The sequence below is a fragment of the Mesoplodon densirostris genome, chromosome 10 (genome assembly GCF_025265405.1).
Source record: "Mesoplodon densirostris isolate mMesDen1 chromosome 10, mMesDen1 primary haplotype, whole genome shotgun sequence".
Classification (NCBI taxonomy): domain Eukaryota; kingdom Metazoa; phylum Chordata; class Mammalia; order Artiodactyla; family Ziphiidae; genus Mesoplodon; species Mesoplodon densirostris.
The window spans coordinates 104,300,664-104,324,917 of record NC_082670.1 but is presented as its reverse complement, the minus strand read 5'-3'; the positions used below and the strand labels follow the sequence as shown (position 1 = coordinate 104,324,917).

Below are 24,254 nucleotides of genomic sequence, written 5' to 3'. Positions count from 1 at the left end.
GACACTAAAGGCTGTCCATTATTGACTTGTAACTACTGCTCTAATGCCCCTCTTCCTCTCATCTGTAAGTTCAATGGGAGAAGGAAAGTGGGCTTTCTTCATGTGGCACAGGAGGCTCTCAAATATTCACTGACTGAAGCAGGTTCATCCTGTGGCTTTTACAGTTAGCATGTGTAAGGAAAAACCCCTGATCCTCATTCTCTTAAAGCATCCTCCCCACCCCCAGTGACACTTTCTTTTTGTGACATTTGAACCACAATTCCAGACTTCTTTTAGGTTCCATGGGATCTGGTTGCTGCATTTTAAGTATATTACTCTCCTTTAAAATGTCAGGTAGGGGAGAGAGGCCCCTGGGGTCTGCCTTGCACTTTGTGGACAAGCATCCAGGGCCAGGGACACCAGGAAACTACTCACAGTGGGGCAGTTGCCAGTTAACTGATTGCTCTTGTTGCCTCAAGAAATTCACAGCACCTTCGGGCAAGGGAACAGCAGTGTGGTGTTTATTGAAATCTACATCTGGTAGCAATTTGTCCAACAGCAACCAGCTTTCCCTCCTCCTTTTCTTGAGTCAAATAATCCACAGGGGCCCATAATACTCCACAACTGTTCATCTGTGCAAGACCTGTATTGTGTCGTTTATGTTCCAAATTACAGATCTGGGCTTATCAACAAGTTTCAGCATGGTAAGTAATTTTTTAGACTGGAGACTGAAGGCACATGTCCTGAGGCAGTGAGTGACACGTACGGACCATCACCATCTGGGCTGAAAGACGAAGCCTCATGCTGGCCTCTGGGCCCACACTTGGTCTGCACAGACGGCCAGAGCACTCCCCATCCCCACCCTAGGAGGTGTGGCCTCACAACGGTGTGTGGAGGCTTGCAACAGCTGAGCCTTAACCTGCAATGAGAAATCTGTATGCTGTAGAAAAAGGGAGAAGCCCTATACTCCGTTCTTGGAGAAAATTCTTTCCTCCTTTAGAGCGGGGGCTGGTGGTAAGGGAGACTGAGCAGCTGGTCTGCTAAAGGACTCAATGAATAAAGAGTTCTTTTACGGAAACTGTGGTTAGGTGAGAAGATGGCATACATCTAGAAAGCAGAGTAACTCAAGCTTGGGGGGCAAATCTGGTGACTGGAATTTCCAGATTTACAATAAAGTCCTCAGAGAAAAGCAGAACTGTTTAGGAGGGATGAGAACAGACACAGGAATAGAATTAAGAGTAGGGTGAAAAAAAAAAAAAAAAGAGTAGGGTGGACTTAGAATGGACTTTTGTACATACGCCCAACACCGGTCCACCCACATCAGCCCCTCCTCTGGGGGGACTGTGCCCCTCTTACCCTAACGGTGTGGTTCTAATCACCGCCCCTGCCTGTGACCCAAGGTGGCCAATCACGGCAGCCCATGCCTGCCGGCTGCAAGTGGTCCAGAGAAGGCATGTGACTAGGGCCTGGTCAATCACAGTCTGGGTCTGAGGTTTTCCTTTTAGAGCCACTGGGGAAGATGCTCTTAAAGGAAAAATGAGATTTTGGAATTTCCTGAGGCCATGGTTTTTGCTAAATGGGAGGGGAAAAAAAAAACTGATTTGCAATCAGAGAGAATGAAGCCAACAGAGAACAAAGATGAGCGGTAACTACAAAGGTGGTTGCAACACGAAAAGCCCCAATCTAGAATCCTTGGGGCCAGGGTTCCATGGCCTGGTTATAAATTCCTCATTTATGTTAAAGCCAGTTTGAGCTTTTGGTGTCTGCCACTATAAGCAGGGTCTGGATGGCTACAGAAGACTTCTCATTGAAAACAATTGCTATCCCACAGCAATTCACTGTATTTGTAATGGGGAACTCAATGCTTTTGTTCTGCAACAAGATATAAATATTTCTAGTTTAACACTTACTTTGTATTTATTTTATTTTATTTTATTTATTTATTTTTTGCGGTACGCGGGCCTCTCACTGTTGTGGCCTCTCCCGTTGCGGAGCACAGGCCCCGGACGTGCAGGCTCAGCGGCCATGGTTCACGCGCCCAGCTGCTCCGCGGCATGTGGGATCTTCCCGGACTGGGGCACGAACCTGTGTCCCCTGCATCGGCAGGTGGACTCTCAACCACTGCGCCACCAGGGAAGCCCTATCACTTACTTTTTAAATCAGATAGCTAAATAAACGCAAGTGGGGGCAAGCTCTTAATTTCCCTTTACAATTTAGGAAAAAAGGCCAGGAAGAAAGTTCTCTCTTACCTGCCCTTTTCCCATAGGTATGTCTGGAGATGGAAACATGAATGAGTATAAACCTCATTCCCACAGAGTTTATTAAAAGCCAGTCTATTCTTAAAAACTGTTCAGAAGTAAGAAATAACAGTGATGCTGGTTTCCTAGGCCCTGGGATGGATGGTACAGTGCAAGAAACCATGCTACCCAAGGACACGGTTTTAAGGAAACAAGACAAAAAGCAAAACTGCTTTCTTAAAACTGCTCAGCAGGGCTTCCCTGGTGGCACAGTGGTTGGGAATCTGCCTGCCAGTGCAGGGGACACGGGTTCGAGCCCTGGTCTGGGAAGATCCTACATGCTGCAGAGCAACTAAGCCCGTGAGCCACAACTACTGAGCCTGCGCATCTGGAGCCTGTGCTCCGCAACAGGAGAGGCCGCAACAGTGAGAGGCCCACGCACCACGATCAAGAGTGGACCCCGCTCGCCGCAACTGGAGAAAGCCCTCACATAGAAACGGAGACTCAACACAGCCAAAAATAAATAAATAAATAAATAAATTTATATATCAAAAAAAAACCCTGCTCAGCGTTGATGTAGTGGTACTCTCTACAAAGCAGAGCACATCCATGTCACTCCTCGTCCACCTCCCTCTCTGCTCCCAGGCTTGTGAGTATACTGTAAGCCTCGAGGTGTAAACACTGAGCATAGCTATGTGTAACTAGTCCAGTCAAGTTAGCAAATCAATCCCCTTCTCTGAGCCTTGACCACCACATCCACAAAATGGGGTCACAGCCACCTCATAAGATTGTTTGGAGCTTCCAAAGGCTAGGCACCCAAGTGCCATGAAAATGACGGCTGATGTAATCAACGGTGGTTGCTATGCGTCTTGTGGTTCTTTCTGTCAGAGGTCTAGGCTGCACCCTGGGCCATGGGCCGTTCTGGAATGGCTTCTCTCATTCTCCTTTCCTGCACTCGGAGTCCCATCTGTGAGGCCCAGCTCAAAACCCACCTTTTGCCCAGAGCCCTCTCTCTGTATCTGATGCCCTGAAATCCTGCCGGTCTTGCTGTGCCACGTGCTCAGCTCCTGTGCATGCCCAGCGCCCCGCAGTCATCCTGCACACACACCCCGGGCTACCCACGATCAGTCTCGTGAAGGCCTGGCTTGTACCTCTTTGAATCCCCACCCGACCATGAAATTGGAAAGGGGCCAATAAATAGTTGTTGACCAACAGAAGCCATGATTAAATATGAACAATATTTTTTAAAATATCACCTCAGAATATTTCATACTCCCTCCCCTCCCTGCTCTCCCACAGCTAAGTGAGAAGCAAGATGGATCAGAACTAAGATTTCAGAACCAAGAATCAATTTAATTTTACAGTATCAAAGCATGGAAATCCCCCAAATTCAACACATAGCAGCTGTTATATTTGCAAGTGAGAAGGGTCAGCTGTAAAAATATAGCCCCTAGAATCATGGTCACAGGGCAGACTGCAAGAACACCTCCCCAGGACCCTCCACTGCAGACGCAGTCAGAAGTCCGCGCAGGTGTGCCCTGGGCCAGCAGCCCTCTACTTCCTAATCCCCACTTTCTCTTTCACAGACTGAAAAACCCCTCCTACCCAACAAAATGCACTATTTCATCTTATTTTAATTATTCAAAGTCACACATAACTGCCAAGCAGAGCTTCGGAATGGGTCAAGCTGTTCAGTATTCTATTCTACTCAGAGACGACAGAATTCAGGGGGCAGGGACGGTGGTGCGGGAACAACTTGATGGTTTAGTTGGTCAATGTAATCTCATGGTTTAAATGTTTTATTTCTGTTTGGCTTTTCCAAACATCAAAAATAAGCTCCACAGTCCCATTCCTACCTTCTCAAAGCCTCAAGCACTGGAGGGTGGATTGGCTATCAGGGCTGCTTCAGTCAGACCAGGATGCTCAGGTAATACTTGGAGATAACCTCACCTGGAAGAGGCCTGCCTGGGGCAGCAGGATGACTGGGGCACCTGCCTAACAGAAGAACTGTGTCTCCTCATGTAGAGATGAGGGCGCCAAGAGAGCTTAACAGATGTGCTCAAGTTTATATACCAAGTGACTGATGCGTAATTATTCCTTAAAAACTGTTTATGTATAAAGTTACAAACTTAAGGAGAAAGCAAACAGTGGCTTAAAGGGTGCCTTTAAAATCCTGTGGACTATTGGGAAATTCTGAATGTGCTGGATTTTAGGTGGTGTTATGGAATTATTGTTCACTGTTCTGTGACGATAACAGTATTCTACTTACACAGAAGAGTGTCCGTATGACTAGCAGATTCATGATAAAAACTTGGGGGGAGGTGTCACTGTATACGGGAACTTGCTTTCAAATGGTTCAGGAAAAGAGACATTGTGTGAATATGTATGTGGTGTGTGTGTGGAAAGAGAGCGCAAGAGATAAACTAGGTGTGGCAAGACGCTAATAGAGGAATCCAAGGGGAAGGTATTGCAGTATTCATTTTACTTTTCTTTAAACTTTTCTGTATGTTTGAGAATTTTCAAAATAAAAAGTCTTGGGAAAAAATAAAATCCTGTGATAAAGAGGGAAGTTACAAAAATTCAGAGCCAGGTTGGGATATGGATCTGTCAAACACCTGCTTCAACCTACAACAACAGAGCACTTCTCCTCTTCCTCTCACCCCTCCTTTAGGGGCTGACATGTTCATTATCTTCTCCCAGAAAGCCCACAAGGGAGGCACTTGGCCAGTGGGCCCCTTTAGCATCCCACCCCCAACAAAGTATTTACTGGCTACCCGAGCTACAGAAAAGGGTTAAATGAGGCGCACAGAGACTAAGGCTTTGAAAACTAAGACGCAATAAGAACATGAGAAATCACTGTTGCATCTACACCAAGTTCATTCCTACAGACAGCGAGCACACTGTCACCAACAGAAAATCACGACCACCAGGAGTTGGACAGAGAGAGGAGAGGAGGCGGAAGCACAGAGAGCCCCAGCTACGTGCCGTGGGGCCGTGCGCTTGCTCTCTTTTCTTTTTAAAACATCTTTATGGAGAAGTAATTCACATTACCACACAATTCACCCATTAAAGTGTATAATTCATTGGTTTTAGTGCATTCACAGTGTGCAACCATTATCACAATCCAAGATTAGAACACTTCATCACCTCAGAAAGAAACCCTTACCCATAAGTGGTCACTCCTCATTTTCCCCCCAAGTCCCCACACCCACTCTTCGGCAACCACTAATCTGCTCTCTGACTCTATGGATTTTTAAATTCTGGACGTTTCATATAAATGAAATACTATAATATGTGGCCTTTTGTGACTGGCTTCCTTCACTTAGCATAATTTCAACCTTCATCCACGTTGTAGCTGTCTTTCCTTTTCATTACCAAATAACATTCCATTATGATTCCAAATGTAATATCCACATTTTATTGATCCATTTACCAGTTGATGGGCCTGTGGGTTGTTTCTACCTTTTAGCTATTATGATAAATAATGCTGTTATAAACATTTGCGTACAAGTTTCTGGGTGAACATATGTTTTCATTTCTCTTGCTTATATACCTAGAAGTGGAAGAGCACAACCATATGGTAACTCTATTTAACTTTGTGAGGAACTGCCAGACTGTTTTCCAAAGTGACTGCACCGTTTTACATTTCTACTAACAGTGTGTGAGGGTTCCAATTTCTCCACATCTCGCCGGCACTTATTACTGTCATCTTTCTGATTACAGCCGTCTTAGTGGGTGTGCAGTGGTATCTCACAGTGGTTTTGATCTGCATTTCTCTGATGGCTAACGATGCTGAGCATCTTTTCATGGACTTACTGGACATCTGTATATCTTTGAAGAAATGGCTATTTATTTTTTAAAATAATATACATATATTTATTTATTTTGGCTGCATTGGGTCTTCGTTAATGCACACAGGCTTCCTCTAATTGCAGCGAACAGGGGCTACTCTTCGTTGTGGTGCATGGGCTTCTCATTGCAGTGGCTTCTCTTGTTGCGGAGCAGGGGCTCTAGGCGTGTAGGCTTCAGTAGTTGTGGCACGTGGGCTCAAGAGTTGTGGCTCATGGCTCTAGAGCACAGGCTCAGTAGTTGTGGCGCACGGGCTTAGTTGCTCCGCGGCATGTGGGATCTTTCTGGACCAGGGCTCAAACCAGTGTCCCCTGCAAGGGCAGGCGGATTCTTAACCACTGCGCCACCAGGGAAATACCAAGAAATGGCTATTTAAATCCATTGCCCATTTTTAAATTGAGCTAGATGTCTTTTTATTATTGAGTTGTAAGAGTTGCCTATATATTCTGGATACCGGTTCCTCATCAGATAAATGAATTGCAAAAAACTTTTTTCTCTAATTCTATAGGCTATCTTTTCACTTCCTTGAGAGCATCCTTTGAAGCACAAAGTTTTAAATTTTGATGGAGGGCCTCCCTGGTGGCGCAGTGGTTAAGAGTCCACCTGCCGATGCAGGGGATACGGGTTCGTGCCCCGGTCTGGGAGGATCCCATATGCGGCGGAGCGGCTGGGCCCGTGAGCCATGGCCGCTGGGCCTGCGCATCCGGAGCCTGTGCTCCGCAACGGGAGAGGCCACAACAGTGAGAGGCCCGCATACCGCAAAAAGAAAAAAAAAAAAAAAAAAAAATTTTGATGGAGCCCAATTAATCTGTCTTTTTTGTTAGGTGCTTTCTTACTTAATGATTGCAGTAATTGTGAGGAGTAGAAATTACTGATCCCATTCTACAAATAAGGAACATGAAGCTCAATGAAGTAAATGACCCAAGGTCTCACATAGGGCCACTGCACATGGTTCTGCCCTGCACAACCCATAAGGGTGAACAGAGCAGTCCTGGCCATTTGTTGGAGCTGGGCTATGAACTCAGGCCTTCTGACCAAGCCAGAGTTCAGGCACTCATACACTCTATGAAGGTTATAGTGTAATATGGCCGATTTTTAAACAACTTCCTCACATATTATACATTTAACATTCTAAGGATGCTGCCATTACTTAAAACTACAGGATTTTGGAGTCTGTCTTCGGAAGCTGTATGAAAAGGTATGTTTTATAAACATATTTAATTAAAGTGACGGGAGACTTGAGTTTATGAAGAAGCCAAAAGTTCTCGGTACTGAAGTCTGGAGAATAAGTTATTTGGCCAGATGGCACCATTTTGGATTTTTATACTGCTACACAAACCAACCAGTACCAAGCATGAAAAGTGATTAAAAGGTTCAAAGTACAGGTAGATCTAAGTCTCAAAAGAATGCAACCAGAACTGTTTCTAGCAATGGCAGCCAGATATGAAAGATACCAGAGAATATTTGTATAATGTATAAAAAGGAATCAGTCTGATGTATTTGAAAACATTTTGATATAAAAATTGGCCATCTCTTTACTTCTTGGTCATACCAGGTATACTGAATCAAAATCACTGAATTACTAGAGCTAATAAGGATTTCACATTTGGTTCAATCTCCTTATTTTAATTTGGTAAACTGATGCACAATATGTTCTCATGACTCAAGTACTCATGAGAACACTAGCAGAATAGGGACTAAAATTTAAGGAGGATGCAGTTTCCATGTTCTATTTCTTAATATTAGCTGTTTGAACTCAGCATTTATGGTTCTTCCCCTCTCTCTCCCACACACCTCCAAGTGGACTGTACCATCCAAGACTCCTCTTCTAAAGGGTATGGAACTCTGCCCAGGCTTCACTGTCCATCCTCCAACTGGATCTTTCCCTAATACCAACTTATCTAAATATCTCAAATCCATGTAGATAGCTCTGACAGCAAATAGAAGTGACTCATTTTATAAAGTGAGTTCTGAAGGGATACTGCCAAGCCTTATTTCAAAAGCCAGGCTCTAGTTTCCAATGTAAGAATTAAATGGCTTTCTGCCTGCTGTTTCTGCCTTTCCCCCCTCACTTAAGGAAAGAAAGCCAAAGCTGTGTCTTGAGGGATTGCTCCATAAGGAAAAATCAAGGCAGGATACAGTCTCAGGATGGGCCAGTGCAGGTTGGAAGTGGGCTAGCAGAAGGCTTGGGAAAAGAGAAGTGGATTCACGAGCAGGCTAGGTCAGTCCCCAGAGTGATTTCTCTCCATTGGCAACAGGTTTAAGTGCTGACACGGGGGTTTCCCACAGCTTCTACTGGCCTCCAAAGGCATATTTGTCATCGGAGGCTCTTGATGAAGCTGTACATAAATATCTGACTGTTGTTAAATACAAAACAAAACAAAGCAAAAATATTCCACAGGAACCAAATCAAAACCAGCTGTAAGGGGGAGAGGCCAAAAACTCAGTGTAAGTGCAAAAGTCCCAGCAGAAACACTTGTTAATTGTGCTATTTACTTTGCTAAACAGTAAATTGTCATGCCAATGAAGTCATATCACATGACTATAATGTTTTTCATATGACTTTCCTGCTATGAGAGAAATGGGCATTTTATTTTCTAGAATTCTGAATTCTGTAGTGGATGAGTCAAAATCTGAGTTTTAATTCAAAAATCAACCCATCGGCCGAGCCCTGTTCATTTCTAGTCTGTTTATGATCTTACATCCTAAGTTACAGCTGGTGTGCTAAACTTACTTTATAAATGATCATTCATTAATCCCCAATTCTGCAGAAAGCAACTTCTGCTTAACAAAAATGCAATTCTTTTGAAAGAATGCTGTAACTGCAATCCTAAAAACATAACTGTATGATACAGCATCAGTCAAGGAGAGAAAACATAGCCTAAAATTAACCTTGGAATCATGAAACTTGCAAACTTTCAAGAATGAGAATGAAATATTTCAGGAAAGTTGGGTCATGGAATTTTGGAATTTGAGTATCTCCAGGATATACCAATATAGCTTGTTTCATTAACTCTTATAATCAGTGTTTTCTCTCTAGTTAGATAGAATTTGAAAATTATTTGGCGTTTCCCACAGCACTATGTTGAACTCACAGTTGGAACTCAATCAGTACATGTGAACTGATACTTGATGAAAAATAACCCTAAGAAGATAAGTCACAGCACATTTTATGAAAAGATGGCTAAGTCATTCACATGTTTGGTTTAGACTAAGCCTTTCTTCAACAAATTCAGCAATTTAAACAGTATTTGGTGAGCACTTCAACAGCTTCGTGACTTGGATATCTTGTGTTTCATCAACTTTAAGGCCATTTCCTTTGGTTCCAACTGGGATAAACAGCCATCTAGGAGCCATATGGACCTGGGGTCAATCTCCAAATATCCAAACCCATTCTCAGTAAGGGTCTTGAAAGGAAAGGTCAGAACTCCATGCAAAATTCCCTACTCAGCCAGCAACATTTTAAGAGGGTAAAAAGCTGAGTGGGGCCTTTTAATACCTCATGGGCAGATGCACCTACAATTTGGCAGCTAGATGGGCTACAAAGAACACGAATCTCTGTCCAATACCCTTTCCTTATGAAATGTTAGCATTACCAAAAACATTTCTGATGTGGGTATTTAAAATTTTTTAATCTACAGCTTGAAATAAAATTAATATACCACACACATTTCTCATTTAAGTATTTTTCTTGCATCCTAGCTCTATAGCTTCTCCTCATTATGCTAAATGAAACAGAATAATTTTATCTGTGAAATCCATCTACCAGTTCTGTTCTTTTTCTCTAAACTCTATCTCCATCCTATCTCTAATGCCATCGAGTCATTTTCACTCATTTATTCCACTACCTCAAAATCATCACACCCCAAGACAAACTTGCCTTTGTGAGTCTGGCGCCCCCCTCCACCCCACCGCCAGTCCCCACTCTGCACCTTGCTCCTCGACCCCTCCTCCAACAGAAACCAACCTGGCAGTTTGTTTGTTAATCTCAACAGCACTATCATTAAACTAGTAACCTGGACTAAAATAAGGGCAATCATTTTTGTATACTTGATGATGGAAGGGAGATGGGTGCAAAAAACTGGGTTGCACTGGTCAATCTCACTAAATCCGGATGATTCTGTCCTGAATATCTCTCTCCATCTATTCTCTCTGTGCCCCTTTCTATGAAAATAAAGGGATTTGCAGTCTCTAGCGGGATCAGCTTTGTATGCATCCTTCATAAAGGGGATATATTTAGGGAGACAGACCACAGGTGTTAAGGGATAGGAGAAAGTTTAATAGCATCAAAACATTTTTTTCTTTAAATTGAAAAGAATTACCTTGCTACAATATGGATGAACCTAGAAAACATCATGCTAAGTTACAGACATCAGACACAAAGGCCATGCATTGCTTGGTTTCATTTATGCAACATGTCCAGAACAGGCAAATCCCGCGAGACAGCAGGGAGATGAGCGGTTATGAGGACTGGAAGGAGCAGGTGGGAACGAGGACTGACAGCTCAGTGGGTACGGAGCTCCTTTTCGTGGGCATGAGAAGGTACTAAACTTAGGAAAAACAGCAGCGTAACAACTCTGTGAATGCGCTAAAAACCACCTGATTGTATGCTCTTAAAGGGTAAATTCCATGGTATGTGAGTTATAGGTCAATAAAACTGTTACTAAAAAGTACATTATCTGATTTCAGGTAACGCCCACTAAATGCTCACAATCTGAGTGACACACTAAAGACTCCTGGCCTCTGAGTCCTTTATCCCTAGGATGCCCTGGCCCTCCCCTCCTGTCCGACTCCCTCTGTACACTTTCCCTGCCCAAATCCAACTCTTATTTTTAGAGAGCGCCTACTCATCCTTTAAAACTAAATGGAATATTTGGTCCCTGGGAAGTTCTCCTTGACATCCCTACTCCCCCAGGGAGTAACTTCCCCTGCTCCCTCAGCACCTAATATATAAATGACTAAAACATTTCTGATGATACTAGAGTTCACTACTTACGTCTCTGCTTTGCACACTAGACTGTGAACTCATTTCATTAACTTCTGTATTCAGTCACTAGCATAGTGCCTTGCTACCAAGTTTTCAAAAGATGTTCAGTAAAGGTTTTTTTTTAAAGCCAGTATTTGTACAAATACATATTTTGTAAACAATGTATCACATGATACTGTCACATATCTTTTGCAATTCCAGTGTTGATGGGTGAAAACAGCCTAAGATGAGAATTATTTGGGCATTCCTGATTGCATTGCTAAAATAAGTAAGTTGGGACCTTTCTATATGGGACGCAGAAGTTTGTATTTTTATTACTGAAAAATGCACTGGGAATCAACTATGCAAATCAAAACACTAGCTTTACACAGTGTATATGTATATATTTTTTGATATTCATACTTATTTATTTACACACACATTTCTCACAGTAAAGTAAAATAATATAGGCAAGACAATGATTTTTGTTGCTCTGAGGTCTGCTGGTGAGAATTATCTTTTTAAAACACAATCCTGGGCTTCCCTGGTGGCGCAGTGGTTGAGAGTCCGCCTGCCGATGCAGCGGACGCGAGTTCGTGCCCCGGCCTGGGAAGATCCCACATGCCGCGGAGCGGCTAGGCCCGTGAGCCACGGCTGCTGAGCCTGCACGTCTGGAGCCTGTGCTCCGCAACGGGAGAGGCCACAACAGTGAGAAGCCCACGTACCGCAAAAAAAAAAAAAAAAAAAAAAAACACACAATCCTATTTAGAGCTTTTTAAGAAAAAGAATAATCCTTTCCTAAGACAGGAGTTGCAAATCCCAATAACAATAAGGGTCATCAACTGAAGAACCTCTTTTTTTTTTTTTTAAACGTCTTTATTGGAGTATAATTGCTTTACAATGGTGTGTTAGTTTCTGCCTTTTTTTTTTTTTTTCTTTTTGCGGTATGCGGGCCTCTCACTGTTGTGGCCTCTCCCGTTGCGGAGCACAGGCTCCGGATGCGCAGGCCCAGCGGCCATGGCTCACAGGCCCAGCCGCTCCGCGGCATGTGGGATCCTCCCAGACCGGGGCACGAACCCGTATCCCCTGCATCGGCAGGCGGACTCTTAACCACTGCGCCACAAGGGAGGCCCAGTTTCTGCTTTTTAACAAAGTGAATCAACTATGCATATACATATGTTCCCATATCTCTTCCCTCTTGCGTCTCCCTCCCCCCCACCCTCCCTATCCCACCCCTCTAGGTGGTCACAAAGCACCCAGCTGATCTCCCTGTGCTATGCGGCCACTTCCCACTAGCTATCTATTTTATGTTTGGTAGTGTATATATGTCCATGCCACTCCTCACTTTGTCCCAGCTTACCCTTCCCCCTCCCCGTGTCCTCAAGTCCATTCTCTATTAGGTCTGCGTCTTTATTCCTGTCCTGCCCCTAGGTTCTTCACCACCTTTTTTCTAAACAGAGCATCCTCACCTAAAGAATACCTTTGGGCAAGAAACTAACAGCAGTGTGTGTCTCCAGGAAGAGAACTGGGTGTTAAGGGACAGGTGCAGAAGGAAGGTTTCCTTTCCACACAGAATATTTTTATGCCTTTAAAACTTTGTATCAAGTGCATTATTTATCTATAAAATTTTCTTCCTGGCTCCAGCTAACATCACTATAAAGGAATGCAGGCCTGGGGCTGCCAGATCTGATTTTTCAAAGAAGCTGGAAATGGGAACATTCATATTTTTAGGTAAAACTCATAATTTTTAAACTTTTAAATGTTGGCTTTATTCAGAATTTAACACGTAGGGTAGGCCAAACAAAACACACCTGTAAGCCATATCTGGCTCATAGGCCAACCAGTTTACCACCTCTAATCTAAAATTTGATGTGTAACTTATGATTCCAAAACTATAAATGTAATTTAATAGAGGAAAACTTCAAAAAGAAAGATAAGACTTGTGGATGAAATCATACCCCCTTCTGCCCTACCACCTAGCTGATATTGCTCTCAAACTTCCCCTTCTCCTTCTGGGTCTTTGAAAAGATTATGAACGTTTGACCAACAAAAACGCAAAACAAGCCAGGTTTAATGAAGGAATCGGCCCATTATCCTAGCATCTGCTCTGTTTTTAAAGAGTGAAACACGGGATCAATTTCAAGTTGCATTTCTTCCAGGCAGTTAAAGAGAAGTATGCGAATTATTTCTAGCTGGGTGGAAAAATTCCCCCAGCCAACTAGTCAAATGACTGCGTGGTTGAAAAGACCCGTAAGTTATTTTTCCATTGCCATCAGCACTGCTCAAAAGAAAAAATGGCAGCCATTATCAACATGATACTCTGAACCATGTCTGGGAAGCCAATCACAGCTCTGAGGAACATCTCAACGTCTCTTAAAGTCCTGTAGAGATGCCATTCATCTCCTGAAAATGAAGCTAAGATACCCTATGTAGGTCTAACTATTGGTCATAAGTGGAAGATTGCATCTGCTGAATGCCCAGAGGACACCAAAGCAAGTCAAAGAAGAATCAGTTTCAGCTCTAAGTCTAGCACTAGAAGAGCACTATCATGATTTTCTGGGGTGGCTAAAACTCTTACTCCGGTCTGCTGAAAGCTTCACAAGGTTTCCTTCTGCTATTTCTACATCGTTTTCCTATACTCAGGGCTAGTTCCAGTCTTGCAAACACCAGCCTTTTCACCACCAGCTAGTGCAATATTGGGCTTGACCATCACTCACTGACCACTGGGGCTTCCCCCAATGTTGAGCATACAAAACCCCAGGCAGAAATCAATGAACTATGTTACTCAACATCTGTTACTCAACAGAGGAACTATGTTACTCTCAACATCAGTTACTGTGGGACTGATGGTCACCTTGCAAGTGTTCCACTCCCATAGGATACAGGCACTCAAGGTTTTCCTTATGCAGCTTGCGGAAACGCTATGACAGGTCACATTTTTCCTAAGAGCTTCTTTACCTAGGCTACTGGGTGGGGGTGGGGTGGGGGTTGGAGGTGGGTAGGGAATGGCTGGGGGTGATGTTGGTTTAATCTCATTTAATCTCATTCATCCATTTTGAGGAACTGTCTGTTTGGTCAAGTGACTCAACAGTGCCACACATACACAGCATACCCTTTTCTAAGTACAGTGAGCATTTGGAAAAGCAAAATGATAATCTAGTTTGTAATCCCTGTCTTAAAACACACACACACACACAATGGTAGCAACCCAGGAAATTACAATTTGCAAAATATTCTAAACGACAAGCAAAACAAAACTCTCTTAGGTTGTAACTGAGGAAGCCATTTCGTGGTGAGGTTCAGTGGCCTACAAAGATGAGTTCAGTTGTGAAATAAAAGACATGGCCAGAGTACAATGTCTTCCCTGACTTGCAATTTAATGTATGGACATCACAGCCAACCCTCCAAGGGCCACAGGCATGCTGTTCTTCAGTAAGGACCAGAGGTGCTTGGAAATCAATAACCTGTACTTCCTTTATCAGCAATTTTGTGCATTTGGAACCTACCACACAATAACCTGCACACTGCATCATCCAGCAGCTGCAGAAGGTTCATTTTCTGATAACTAGCAGACTTATTCAGCGATTTTGTCCTAAGGAAAGAATGGTAATGAACTGCTTCTTTCCTTTTCCATAAATCTGATTATCAAACAGGTTTGAAACACATCAGTCTTGCGAACAAAATGTTTGTTTTAGTCTTACCTCAGCAGCCTGGGTCTCTTGATGCAGCAACGTAAGACCAGTCAAATCCTCTAAGAAGGAATGCGAAGAATTAAACACCTTCACCAGGAAATTAAATCCTTCTCGTTCATACTGATCAAGAACCTGTAAGATATTTATACATATAGATGATTTAAGGGGGCTGTAGGCTTTAAATGCATATTAAGAGTTTCACTTCTAATAATCACTTGTCAAAAATGGAACTAAAACTAGAATTAAAAATTAAATATGGGAAAAATCAATATGGTAGGCAAAAAACTGTGAGGGCTTAGGATTTATTATTTTCTCCTTCTTAGAAAGAATGACAACATCATCTTCCAATTTAGATGATGGTATTTCTCAAACAAAGTAAGTTACATGCAAATTCACTAAAACTTCTAGAAGAGTTGAGGTTGCTGATTCTAAAGTTCACGTTTTAGAAGAAAAATAATAGCAAGAGAAGAGTCAAGAAAAAAATTTTTTAAGGATAAAGGGAAAGGGTGGGGACAAAAGGGTGGGAAATGTGGCCTGCCAGCTAGTAAAATGCATTAAAAAAAATTTTTAATGTAAAAATGAATTTCACCAGGCATATCACAAAAGAAGTTGCCCAAATAGTCAATAAACATATGAAAAGTTGCTCAACATTACAAGTTATCAGGGAAATGACAACTAAAACCACAATGAACTACTACTTCATACCTACCAGAATGGCTAAAATGAAAAAGACAGAAAATACCAAGTACTGACAAGGAGGTGGAACAACCAGTATTCTCATGGGAAGGCAAAATGAGATAACTGCTTTAGAGGTTTAACATGTATATGCCCTGTGATCATGAAATTCTACTCCTAGATATATACATCCAACAAAAAATATGTACATATGTGCATCAGAAGACCTGAACAAAAGTATCCATAGCAGCACTATTCATGATAGCCTCAAACTAGAAACTACACAAGTGTCCATCAATAGTAAAATGAATTAACAAACTGTGATTTATTCATGCAATGGAGTAACACACAGAAATAAAAACAAACAGACAACTACATGCAACAATATACATTAATTCTCACAAACATAATGTGAAACAATAGAAGGGAGAAGCGGTATGTGCTACAGGATTACAATTACATAAAGTTTTTTTTAAAAAATGAACCTGTGGTGTAAAAGTCAGGAGAGTGGTTATCCACTGAAGGACTGTAATTGGAATGGGGCACAGGAGAGGTCCTGAGATGTTGGTAATATTTGTTCCTTTATCTGGGTTCTGGTTACAAAGGTATACTTTGTGAAAAACTATCAAGCATGTTTTCATATACATGTTGTCCTTCAACAAAAAGATCAAAAGATAGGAGACCACTAGTCTTCTGAGAACAATGTAAGAACATATGACTACCTAAAAGCAAACCACACACACACCAAAAAAATGACTATCACGTTTAGAAATTCCACGATCATAAGAACTGTGAACTGCAGAAAGCAAACACTGAACCATAATGTCTTGGAAATTCTCTCAAAACTCAGAATAATTAAAGAGATGAAAGTTTCAAAAAGCAGACATTGAAGATAAATCTAAGAAATCAACACATGAACACAAAGGTTGGAGAAGCAATAACACGATATAGAAAGAAGAATTAGAAAATTTTTTTCTCCATTCAGAAATGAAAATGTATAAGCCCTTCAATCCAGCAATTCCACTTCAAAGACTTTTCAAAGACTTTTTGTTGTTGTTGAGGGTTGGGGAATTGTGATTCCCTTTTTTCAATATTCTTCAATATTCAATTATCTTTTAGTTTACACAGTGAACATTTTAAAGAAAACCTGATGATGAGAATGTTGACTCTTAAACAGCATGCCCACACCATTCCTGCTTTTACCCTGCTTGCATGGGCACAAAGACTGATGTGTAAGGACACTCACTGCAACACCGTTTGCAGCAACAAAAGATTAAGAATAACTACCCTTTTAAAGGGGACTGGTTAACTAAATTGTGGTATATTTACAATCAAGGACATAACCAGGATCCATTAAAAGAATGAGTCAGTTCTATTTTTAGTTTAAGGAACCTCCATACTGTTCTCCATAGTGGTTGTATCAATTTACATTCCCACCAACAGTGTAGGAGGGTTCCCTTTTCACCACACCCTTTCCAGCATTTACTGTTTCTAGATTTTTTGATGATGGCCATTCTGACCAGTGTGAGGTGATACCTCATTGTAGTGCTAACACACATATATGGAATCTAAAAAAAAAAAAAAAAAAAAAAAAGGTACTGATGAACCTAGTGGCAGGGCAGGAATAAAGACGTAGACGTACAGAATGGACTTGAGGACATGGTGGGGGGGCAGGAAGCTGGGGCGAAGTGAGAGCAGCATGGACATATATACACTACCGAATGTAAAACAGTTAGCTAGCGGGAAGCAGCAGCATAGCACAAGCAGATCAGCTCGGTGCTTTGTGATGACCTAGAGAGGTGGGATAGGGAGGGTGGGAGGGAGATGCAAGAGGGAGGAGATACGGGGATATATCTATGCATATGGCTGATTCACCTTCTGTGCAACAGAAACTAACACAGCATTGTGAAGTAATTATACTCCAATAAAGATTAAAAAAAAAGAATGAGGTAGTTCTATAGTACTAACATAAACTGATTTCCAACACAGAGATATATTAAAAAGCAATGTCCAGACCATGTGTCTAGTAAATATTTTAAAAATAAAGGTGGAGGAGGAGAGAGGAAGAAAGGGAAATGCATATACGCATAGGCTTGTTTTGCATATATCATCTCTGGAAGAAAACACACACACACACACACACACACACACAGACATCAGGTGGTTGCCTCTGTACATTCTTCTACACTACATGAAGTTTTAAAACCATGTGCACATATTACTTCATCAAATAATATTAAAATCTCAATTTAGTTTTATTTTTTTCTTCAGTGCTGGAGAAAGTTCTCAGAAGAAGAGGAAGAACTCTATATAAAGTCCTAATGAAGAAGTTGGTGCTAGAAACGAGGGGCGGCTCTGCCCCGGGCACACAAGTGTGTAGGTAGGGGCCAGCAAAGCAGTTGAAGTGTTAAAAGTTAGGAAAGAAGGGAACTGGGGGCCAAGGAACTCTAAGGTCTGAACAGCAGGCAGCAAGGTCATCTGCTGCCAGAAAAGGGGATGGGGTGGGACATGGAGGTGGAGGGGGGTGAGGACAGTCTGGGCAGCTGGGTGCGGAATGTGAGAGGGCAGCTGCTCAGCAGCGCATGAAGAGTGCTGAACCATCTAAAGCCCCTGCTCAGGACAGAAAATGTAAGTTTGGGGAGAAAGGTAGTTAAGGACCCATCTAATAAGCTTGAGGACTGGCCAGAAAGGGTCAAAGAACTTGAAGGGCTAGTGAGCAGCGATGAAGGGACCTGAGGCTGGTGAGGAAAGACCTGCAGGCTGGAGGGACAGAGAGACGGAACGTGGAGAGCTGGAGAGGCAGGGGATGACTGTTAGGCCCCAAGGCATTAACGAAGTACAGTCTTTGGCTGATTAGCCACAGTAAATTAATTTGACAATCCAATGCCTGGATAAAAAGGCACTTAATAATTGAATGCCTCAGTAATTATGGGAGTCCTTACAAACCAGAATGTTATCTCAGGAAAAATGTGCATAGAAAGTAAGTGATCTTTTTTGAAATGCTAAATGCTGTGTGTTTAGTGAACTTACTTTTTTTTAAGAGGCATGATATTAATATTGCTGTTTTTATTTTTTTTAATTGACATAGAGTTCATTTACGATGTTGTGTTAGTTTCAGGTATTCAGCAAAGTGACTCAGCTATACATATATATACATATATTCTTTTTAGAGTCTTTCCCCGTACAGGTTATTACAGAATACTGAGTATAATTCCCTGTGCTATAGAGTTGGTCCTTGTTGGTTATCTATTTTATGTACAGTAGTATGTATATGTTGATGTCAAACTCCTCTAATTTATCCCTCCTCTCTTTTCCCCCTTGGTAACTATATGTTAGTTTTCTCTGCCTATGGGTCTATTTCCATTTTGTAAGTAAGTTCATTTGTATTTTATTTTAGATCCCACATACATGATATCATATGGTATTTTTCTCTTTCTGTCTTAATTCACTTAGTATGATAATCTCTAGGTCCATCCAGTGATCACTTATTCCTGGGTGAACTACTAAACTAATTAAACAGCTACTTTGTGCTAGGTTTCCAGTAAGGTTAAAAAAAAAAAAAAGAAGACGTGGGAGTGAAAAACGGGCAAAAACTTTGAAAACAAATTTGGAGTAACTCCAGAGATGGCGCTTTGTCAGACCTTAATTATTCTCTGAGATTTCAAGCCTACATATCCACAGCTAATTGTGTAGTGCTACAAACCTGGACAGTGAAAAAACTAACAGCAAGGGCCAAATGAGTGAAGGCCTCCCCCATAATCAGGATGTACAGCAAGTTTAAGGCTGAAACATTATTAATAGCTCTGGCTTGAAAAATATGTGGAAAAACTTAATCCCCTAGAGGCATATTTAATCATGCAAGAGTTTTCCAGTATTCCCTTTATGTGCAGGGAAGTTAATCTCTGTTACAAGTATAAGCAGCTTATAAAACGTAGGAGGAGTTTTTTTTCCTGTACAAACATCTTAACCTTCTTAAAGGGGAAAAATGTGTTTTAAATTATCACAAAAAAAATACTATCACAATGAATTTGAGCACTGCAACAACCTGTCAAAAAACATATAACACCTCTTAAGTAAATTATATAATATGCGGTCTTGTACACATTACATTTTGGAAGGTTGTAAGTATTCTAAAGGTACTTTGCTAAGTAGAGAAATAATAATGACTCTTTCAGTATAAAGATACAGATCCTTTCCTAATGGACACAATTTTCCTTACTTAACTATTCCGTAAGGCTAGGTTATCTTTATTCATGATGTATATGAGCACATACCCCTGGACAAAGATGGTAGAATCTCTTCCTAAAACATGATTTTAGGAATATCACTTCTCTTGCCGATACTCTTTGGTGGCTACTAGATCAAAACTATACTGTCCAGGCTTCCCTGGTGGCGCAGTGGTTGAGAGTCTGCCTGCCGATGCAGGGGCCACGGGTTCGTGCCCTGGTGCGGGAAGATCCCACGTGCAGCGGAGTGGCTGGGCCCGTGAGCCATGGCCGCTGGGCCTGCGCATCCGGAGCCTGTGCTCCGCAATGGGAGAGGCCGCAACAGTGAGAGGCCCTCATACCGCAAAAAAAAAAAACAAACAAAAAACTATACTGTCCAGCTAGGCATTTAAGTCCCTCCAGAATCCTCCAATTGTTGGACGGCTCTCTGTAGAATGCCTTTCATAGAGTCTAAGATCTCCTGACTACACCATGCAATGACTTTCAGTTCATGAGAAGCAGAATGGATTCACAGTTTGCAACTCTTGTCTGTTATTCTTAAACAAGGACACGAGGAACTGTGTGCCCTACCTAAAAAAAAATAGCTAATATATTTTCAAAAGGGGATGGCAACACGCAGTGTCTGCAAAACTCTTACTTAAAAGTCTTTGTTGTTTAGAAACTTATTTGCTCTTGATGATTTAAAAATATACATGGGTCATGAATTCTAAAAAAAACTTAGGAAAAGCTTGCCCAATATTCCAGATAGGGTAATAAAAGAGTATGGCTAGAAGCCACCAGGACCCTTAGTTCCCATCCTATGAGAATCCATGAAAGAAGAGTCAAAACACTCCCTTCCGAGGGACAGTCACCCAGTCGTCTGCAGAGACTTCAAGTTGAGGGCAAAACTCTGTTTTCCAGTACTTTTGCTGAGGGAGCCATGCCAGGGTAGAGAAGCCCCCACTTTGGATAATGAGCTGGAAGCACTGCTAGTAACACCAGGAAGCCCCTTGATCAGTTTCTGTCTCTTGGTGCCCTGGGATTTCTCTCATCATCATAAAAAAGAATCAAAGAAGAGGAAAAAAGACCTGATTTCAGCAGCCCTTACAACACGACTGTTCCACCTTCACTACTCCCAGCTCCTCCCTGGGACCATCACCTTGGAAAAGCTTCAGCTCCCTTCTCATTACCTCTTGGTGCTGGCCTACCTAGAATGATCTCTTGTCTTTCCTATCAAATGAGGTCTTGCACTTCAAAGTTCAGCTCAAGTATCACCTGCAAGAAGTCTTCCTTGATTAATTCCACTCCCGATGATCTTTTTTCCCTTTTGTCTTCTCTGACCCCACCACTCTCCATGGCACACTGAGCTGCCAATGGGATTGAAAGAAATACTCTGCCCCACTGTCCCTCGTAATCAGCAGTTGATGGCATTTTCAAATATCAACCAGATGTTCAGTAACTTTGTTCCTATTTTCTATATACGTCAGTGATATAAAGCAGATAATGGATGAGAAAACGGCTTCATATGGAAACATGTAGCTATCATCCTAACTAAATCGGCTGCTGTTAACTTACTCTATTTAGACACAGGTAGGATTTGTAAGATCAAACTTTAAAAAAGGAGGGCTGCTCTGAGTTCAAGATATTTAATAGCAGGGGCAATACAGGGTTGGAGTGGGAGGTACAAAGTATTGGGTGTAAGACAGGTTACAAGGATGAATTGTACAACACGGGGAATATAGCCAATATTTTGCAGTAACTGTAAATGGAGTGTAACCTTTAAGAATTGTATAAAAATTTTTAAAAAGTGAGTCTGAAAAGATATAAATGAGATTTTTAAGATTAGTTCTTCTTTCTTGTAAATTGATCTAATTTCATAATATAAATAAAAATAAAAGCAAGGTAAAGAGAAACATAATAGCATGTCATAAAGTATAGCATTAATCAGGATAATTAGTGGCATGTCAAAAATATAAAACAGATAAGTCTCTTGTCCTTTCCCTAAAGTCACTGTATAGTGTACCTTTTTCTTAGGCATCCAAATGTAAAATGGGCACAATGGTAATTTAAAGGATACAGGAGATTTTAAATCAAAACACTGAATAGCTTTCAAATTGAGATAACTGACAACAGTATGAAAGTTCCAACACTTTAGTATTTTAACTAAACTTCTTATGGTGCAACATACAACTGTACTAAAAAAAGCCAAATAATATTACATCTTGGTATCTTCACGTACCAAAATCACAAATTTACTAAGGCCAACTGAGTAGAAGGAAAGAAACTGAAAACTGGGAGTCAAAATGCAATGGACAGTAATTTGGCAACACTGGGCAAAACACTTCCTCTTTCTGAGTCTGCTCATTTCTACAATGGGGATCCAACTGCATGCCTATCTCCCCACTTAGATTAAAAAAACATTATGACTTCAATCACTGACAAAGAATGGTTTACAAGGAGCAACAGAAATGCTATTCATTTATTACCTTTTTTGCATTTATTACTCAGAATACAATTATTATCACTAAATAGGGCTTGATAAGTACAGAAAAGATGACACATAGTGACATCAGTGAAAATAGTGGAGTAAGGACCTCTGAAAATGCTCTCTTCCATAAAAGAAAAGAGAATACTAACAAAATCTGAGGAGAAATTAAGAAAAGCAGCTGATTCACAGTAAAAACAATGAGGTTTGTGGTATTTTAACTTGCCCCATTTCCATCCCTTTTCCCCTTCTAGCTTGACTGTAGCCTTGAAAACCAACACACTACCACAATGAAAACCATCCTGGCAGTGACTGGAGGAGGCAATTTGGAGCTCTGACCCCATATTCACAAAACTGTCACCTGTTTGGAAGGAAGACCCTACTTGCTTGTTGTCTTTATTCAACCAAACTCAGAACTCACCCTGTGTGAAAGCCTTTTTCCTGGGACCAGTTGTTGAAAAGTATCAGGAGCAACTGTTTAACACTGTGATCTCCTGAGATGGTAATTAACAGTTGAAGCAACAATAAGCTGACTAAAAAGCTTAAAAGGAAAATCTGGGGGAATTCCATAATCTTAGGAATCTAGAAGACTATGCACAGGCACAGAGCTAGGTGCATGCTCAAAGTCATGCACATGCTCAGGAAAGATCTGAGAAGGCCTTAAGCTCTCACCTCTAGCTGATCGTGAGGATGTGTGCAAGTAGGACATGAAGGGTAAGGTAGAGTTCTTAACTGCATATCTGAGCACAGAAGGCATGACCCAATATGCACACAGAGCCCCCCAGCAAAGACTGGGGGACTTACTGGTTCCAGGCATTTAAGAAAATCTCTATCCAATCATTAGATGACCACTAAGCTAATTGAGGAGAAACTTAATGGCTACACAGGACAAAGAATACAAACTTAATGAAATTAGTTTAGAGAAGTCACTAAATAAAAAACGACAGGAGCAGCAAGGAATGACAATAAACCACAGAGAAGGAAGAGAATCTGATTCCCAGAATTGTGGCATGATATTATTGAAAATGTCCAGTTCTCAACAAAAAATTACAAAGAAACAAGAAAGTATGTCCTACTCACAAAACAAAAACAAAATCAGTCTATAAAAACTGTCCCCGAGGAACCTACTAGACAAAGACTTTAAAACAGCTATTTTAAGTATGTTCAAAGAACTAAAAAAACCATGTACAGATAACTAAAAGAAAGTATGAGAACAATACCTCACCAAAATACAGAATACCAATAGAGAAATTATAAAAAAGAACCCAAGAGGCATTCTGGAGTTAAAAAGTACAACTGAAAAATTCATGAGAGACACTCAGTAGTAGATTTGGGCAAGTTGCAGAAGGAATCATTGAACATGAAGATAGGTCAATTGAGACTATCCAGTCTGAGGAACAGAAAGAAAAAAGAATGAAGAAAAATGAATACAGCCTTAAACATCCATCAAGCATACCAACATACGCATAATGGGAGTTTCAGAAGATAGGAGAGACAGAAAAGGGCAGAAAGAATACTTGAGGAAATAATGGGAGAAAACGTCCCAAATTTGATGAAAAACATTAATCTATATATCCAAAAAGCTCAACTCCAAGTAGAATAAACTCAACGAGATCCACACCTACATACCACATAACCAAACTGTAAAAAGACAAGGGGAGACTCTTGTAAACACAAGAAAGAGCCTATCATGTAAAAGGAATCATTAACAGCCAATTTCTCATCAGAAACCACAGGGACCAAAAGTAGTGTAATTAAATACTCAAAGTGCTGAAAGAAAAAGAATCTCTCAACCAAGGATTCCATGCCCAGCAAAACTAACCTTCAAAAATGAAGGAGAAATTAACACATTCCAAGATAAACAGAACACAAAGAATTCATCACTAGCAAACCTGCCCTGTCAGAAACACTAAAGGGAGTCCTTCAGGCTGAAATGAAAGGATACTAGACAGTAACTCAAATCCACATTTAGAAAAGAACACAGGTAACGGTAACTGTATAGATAAATATAAAAGACTAAATATATTTTTGTTGTAATTTTTTTCTCCTATGTGATTTAAAATACAAATGCATAAAGCAATAATTATAAATCTGTGTTGTCATATAATGTATAAAGATGTAATTTCGAAGGAAATTACACAAAGGAAGGAAAGAGGAACAGATGTA

The 24,254-nt window shown here is 41.2% G+C and overlaps 1 protein-coding gene across 1 annotated transcript in view; it reads right to left on the bottom strand.

Moving 5' to 3' along the window:
• The window catches only part of ATG7 (autophagy related 7), a 240,623-nt gene that overhangs the window by 105,574 nt on the left and 110,795 nt on the right, over positions 1-24,254 (bottom strand). The window contains exon 18 of the mRNA XM_060109351.1: positions 14,733-14,855. Within this exon, the coding sequence (XP_059965334.1) occupies positions 14,733-14,855 (123 nt within the window). The remainder of the gene's footprint in view (positions 1-14,732; positions 14,856-24,254) is intronic.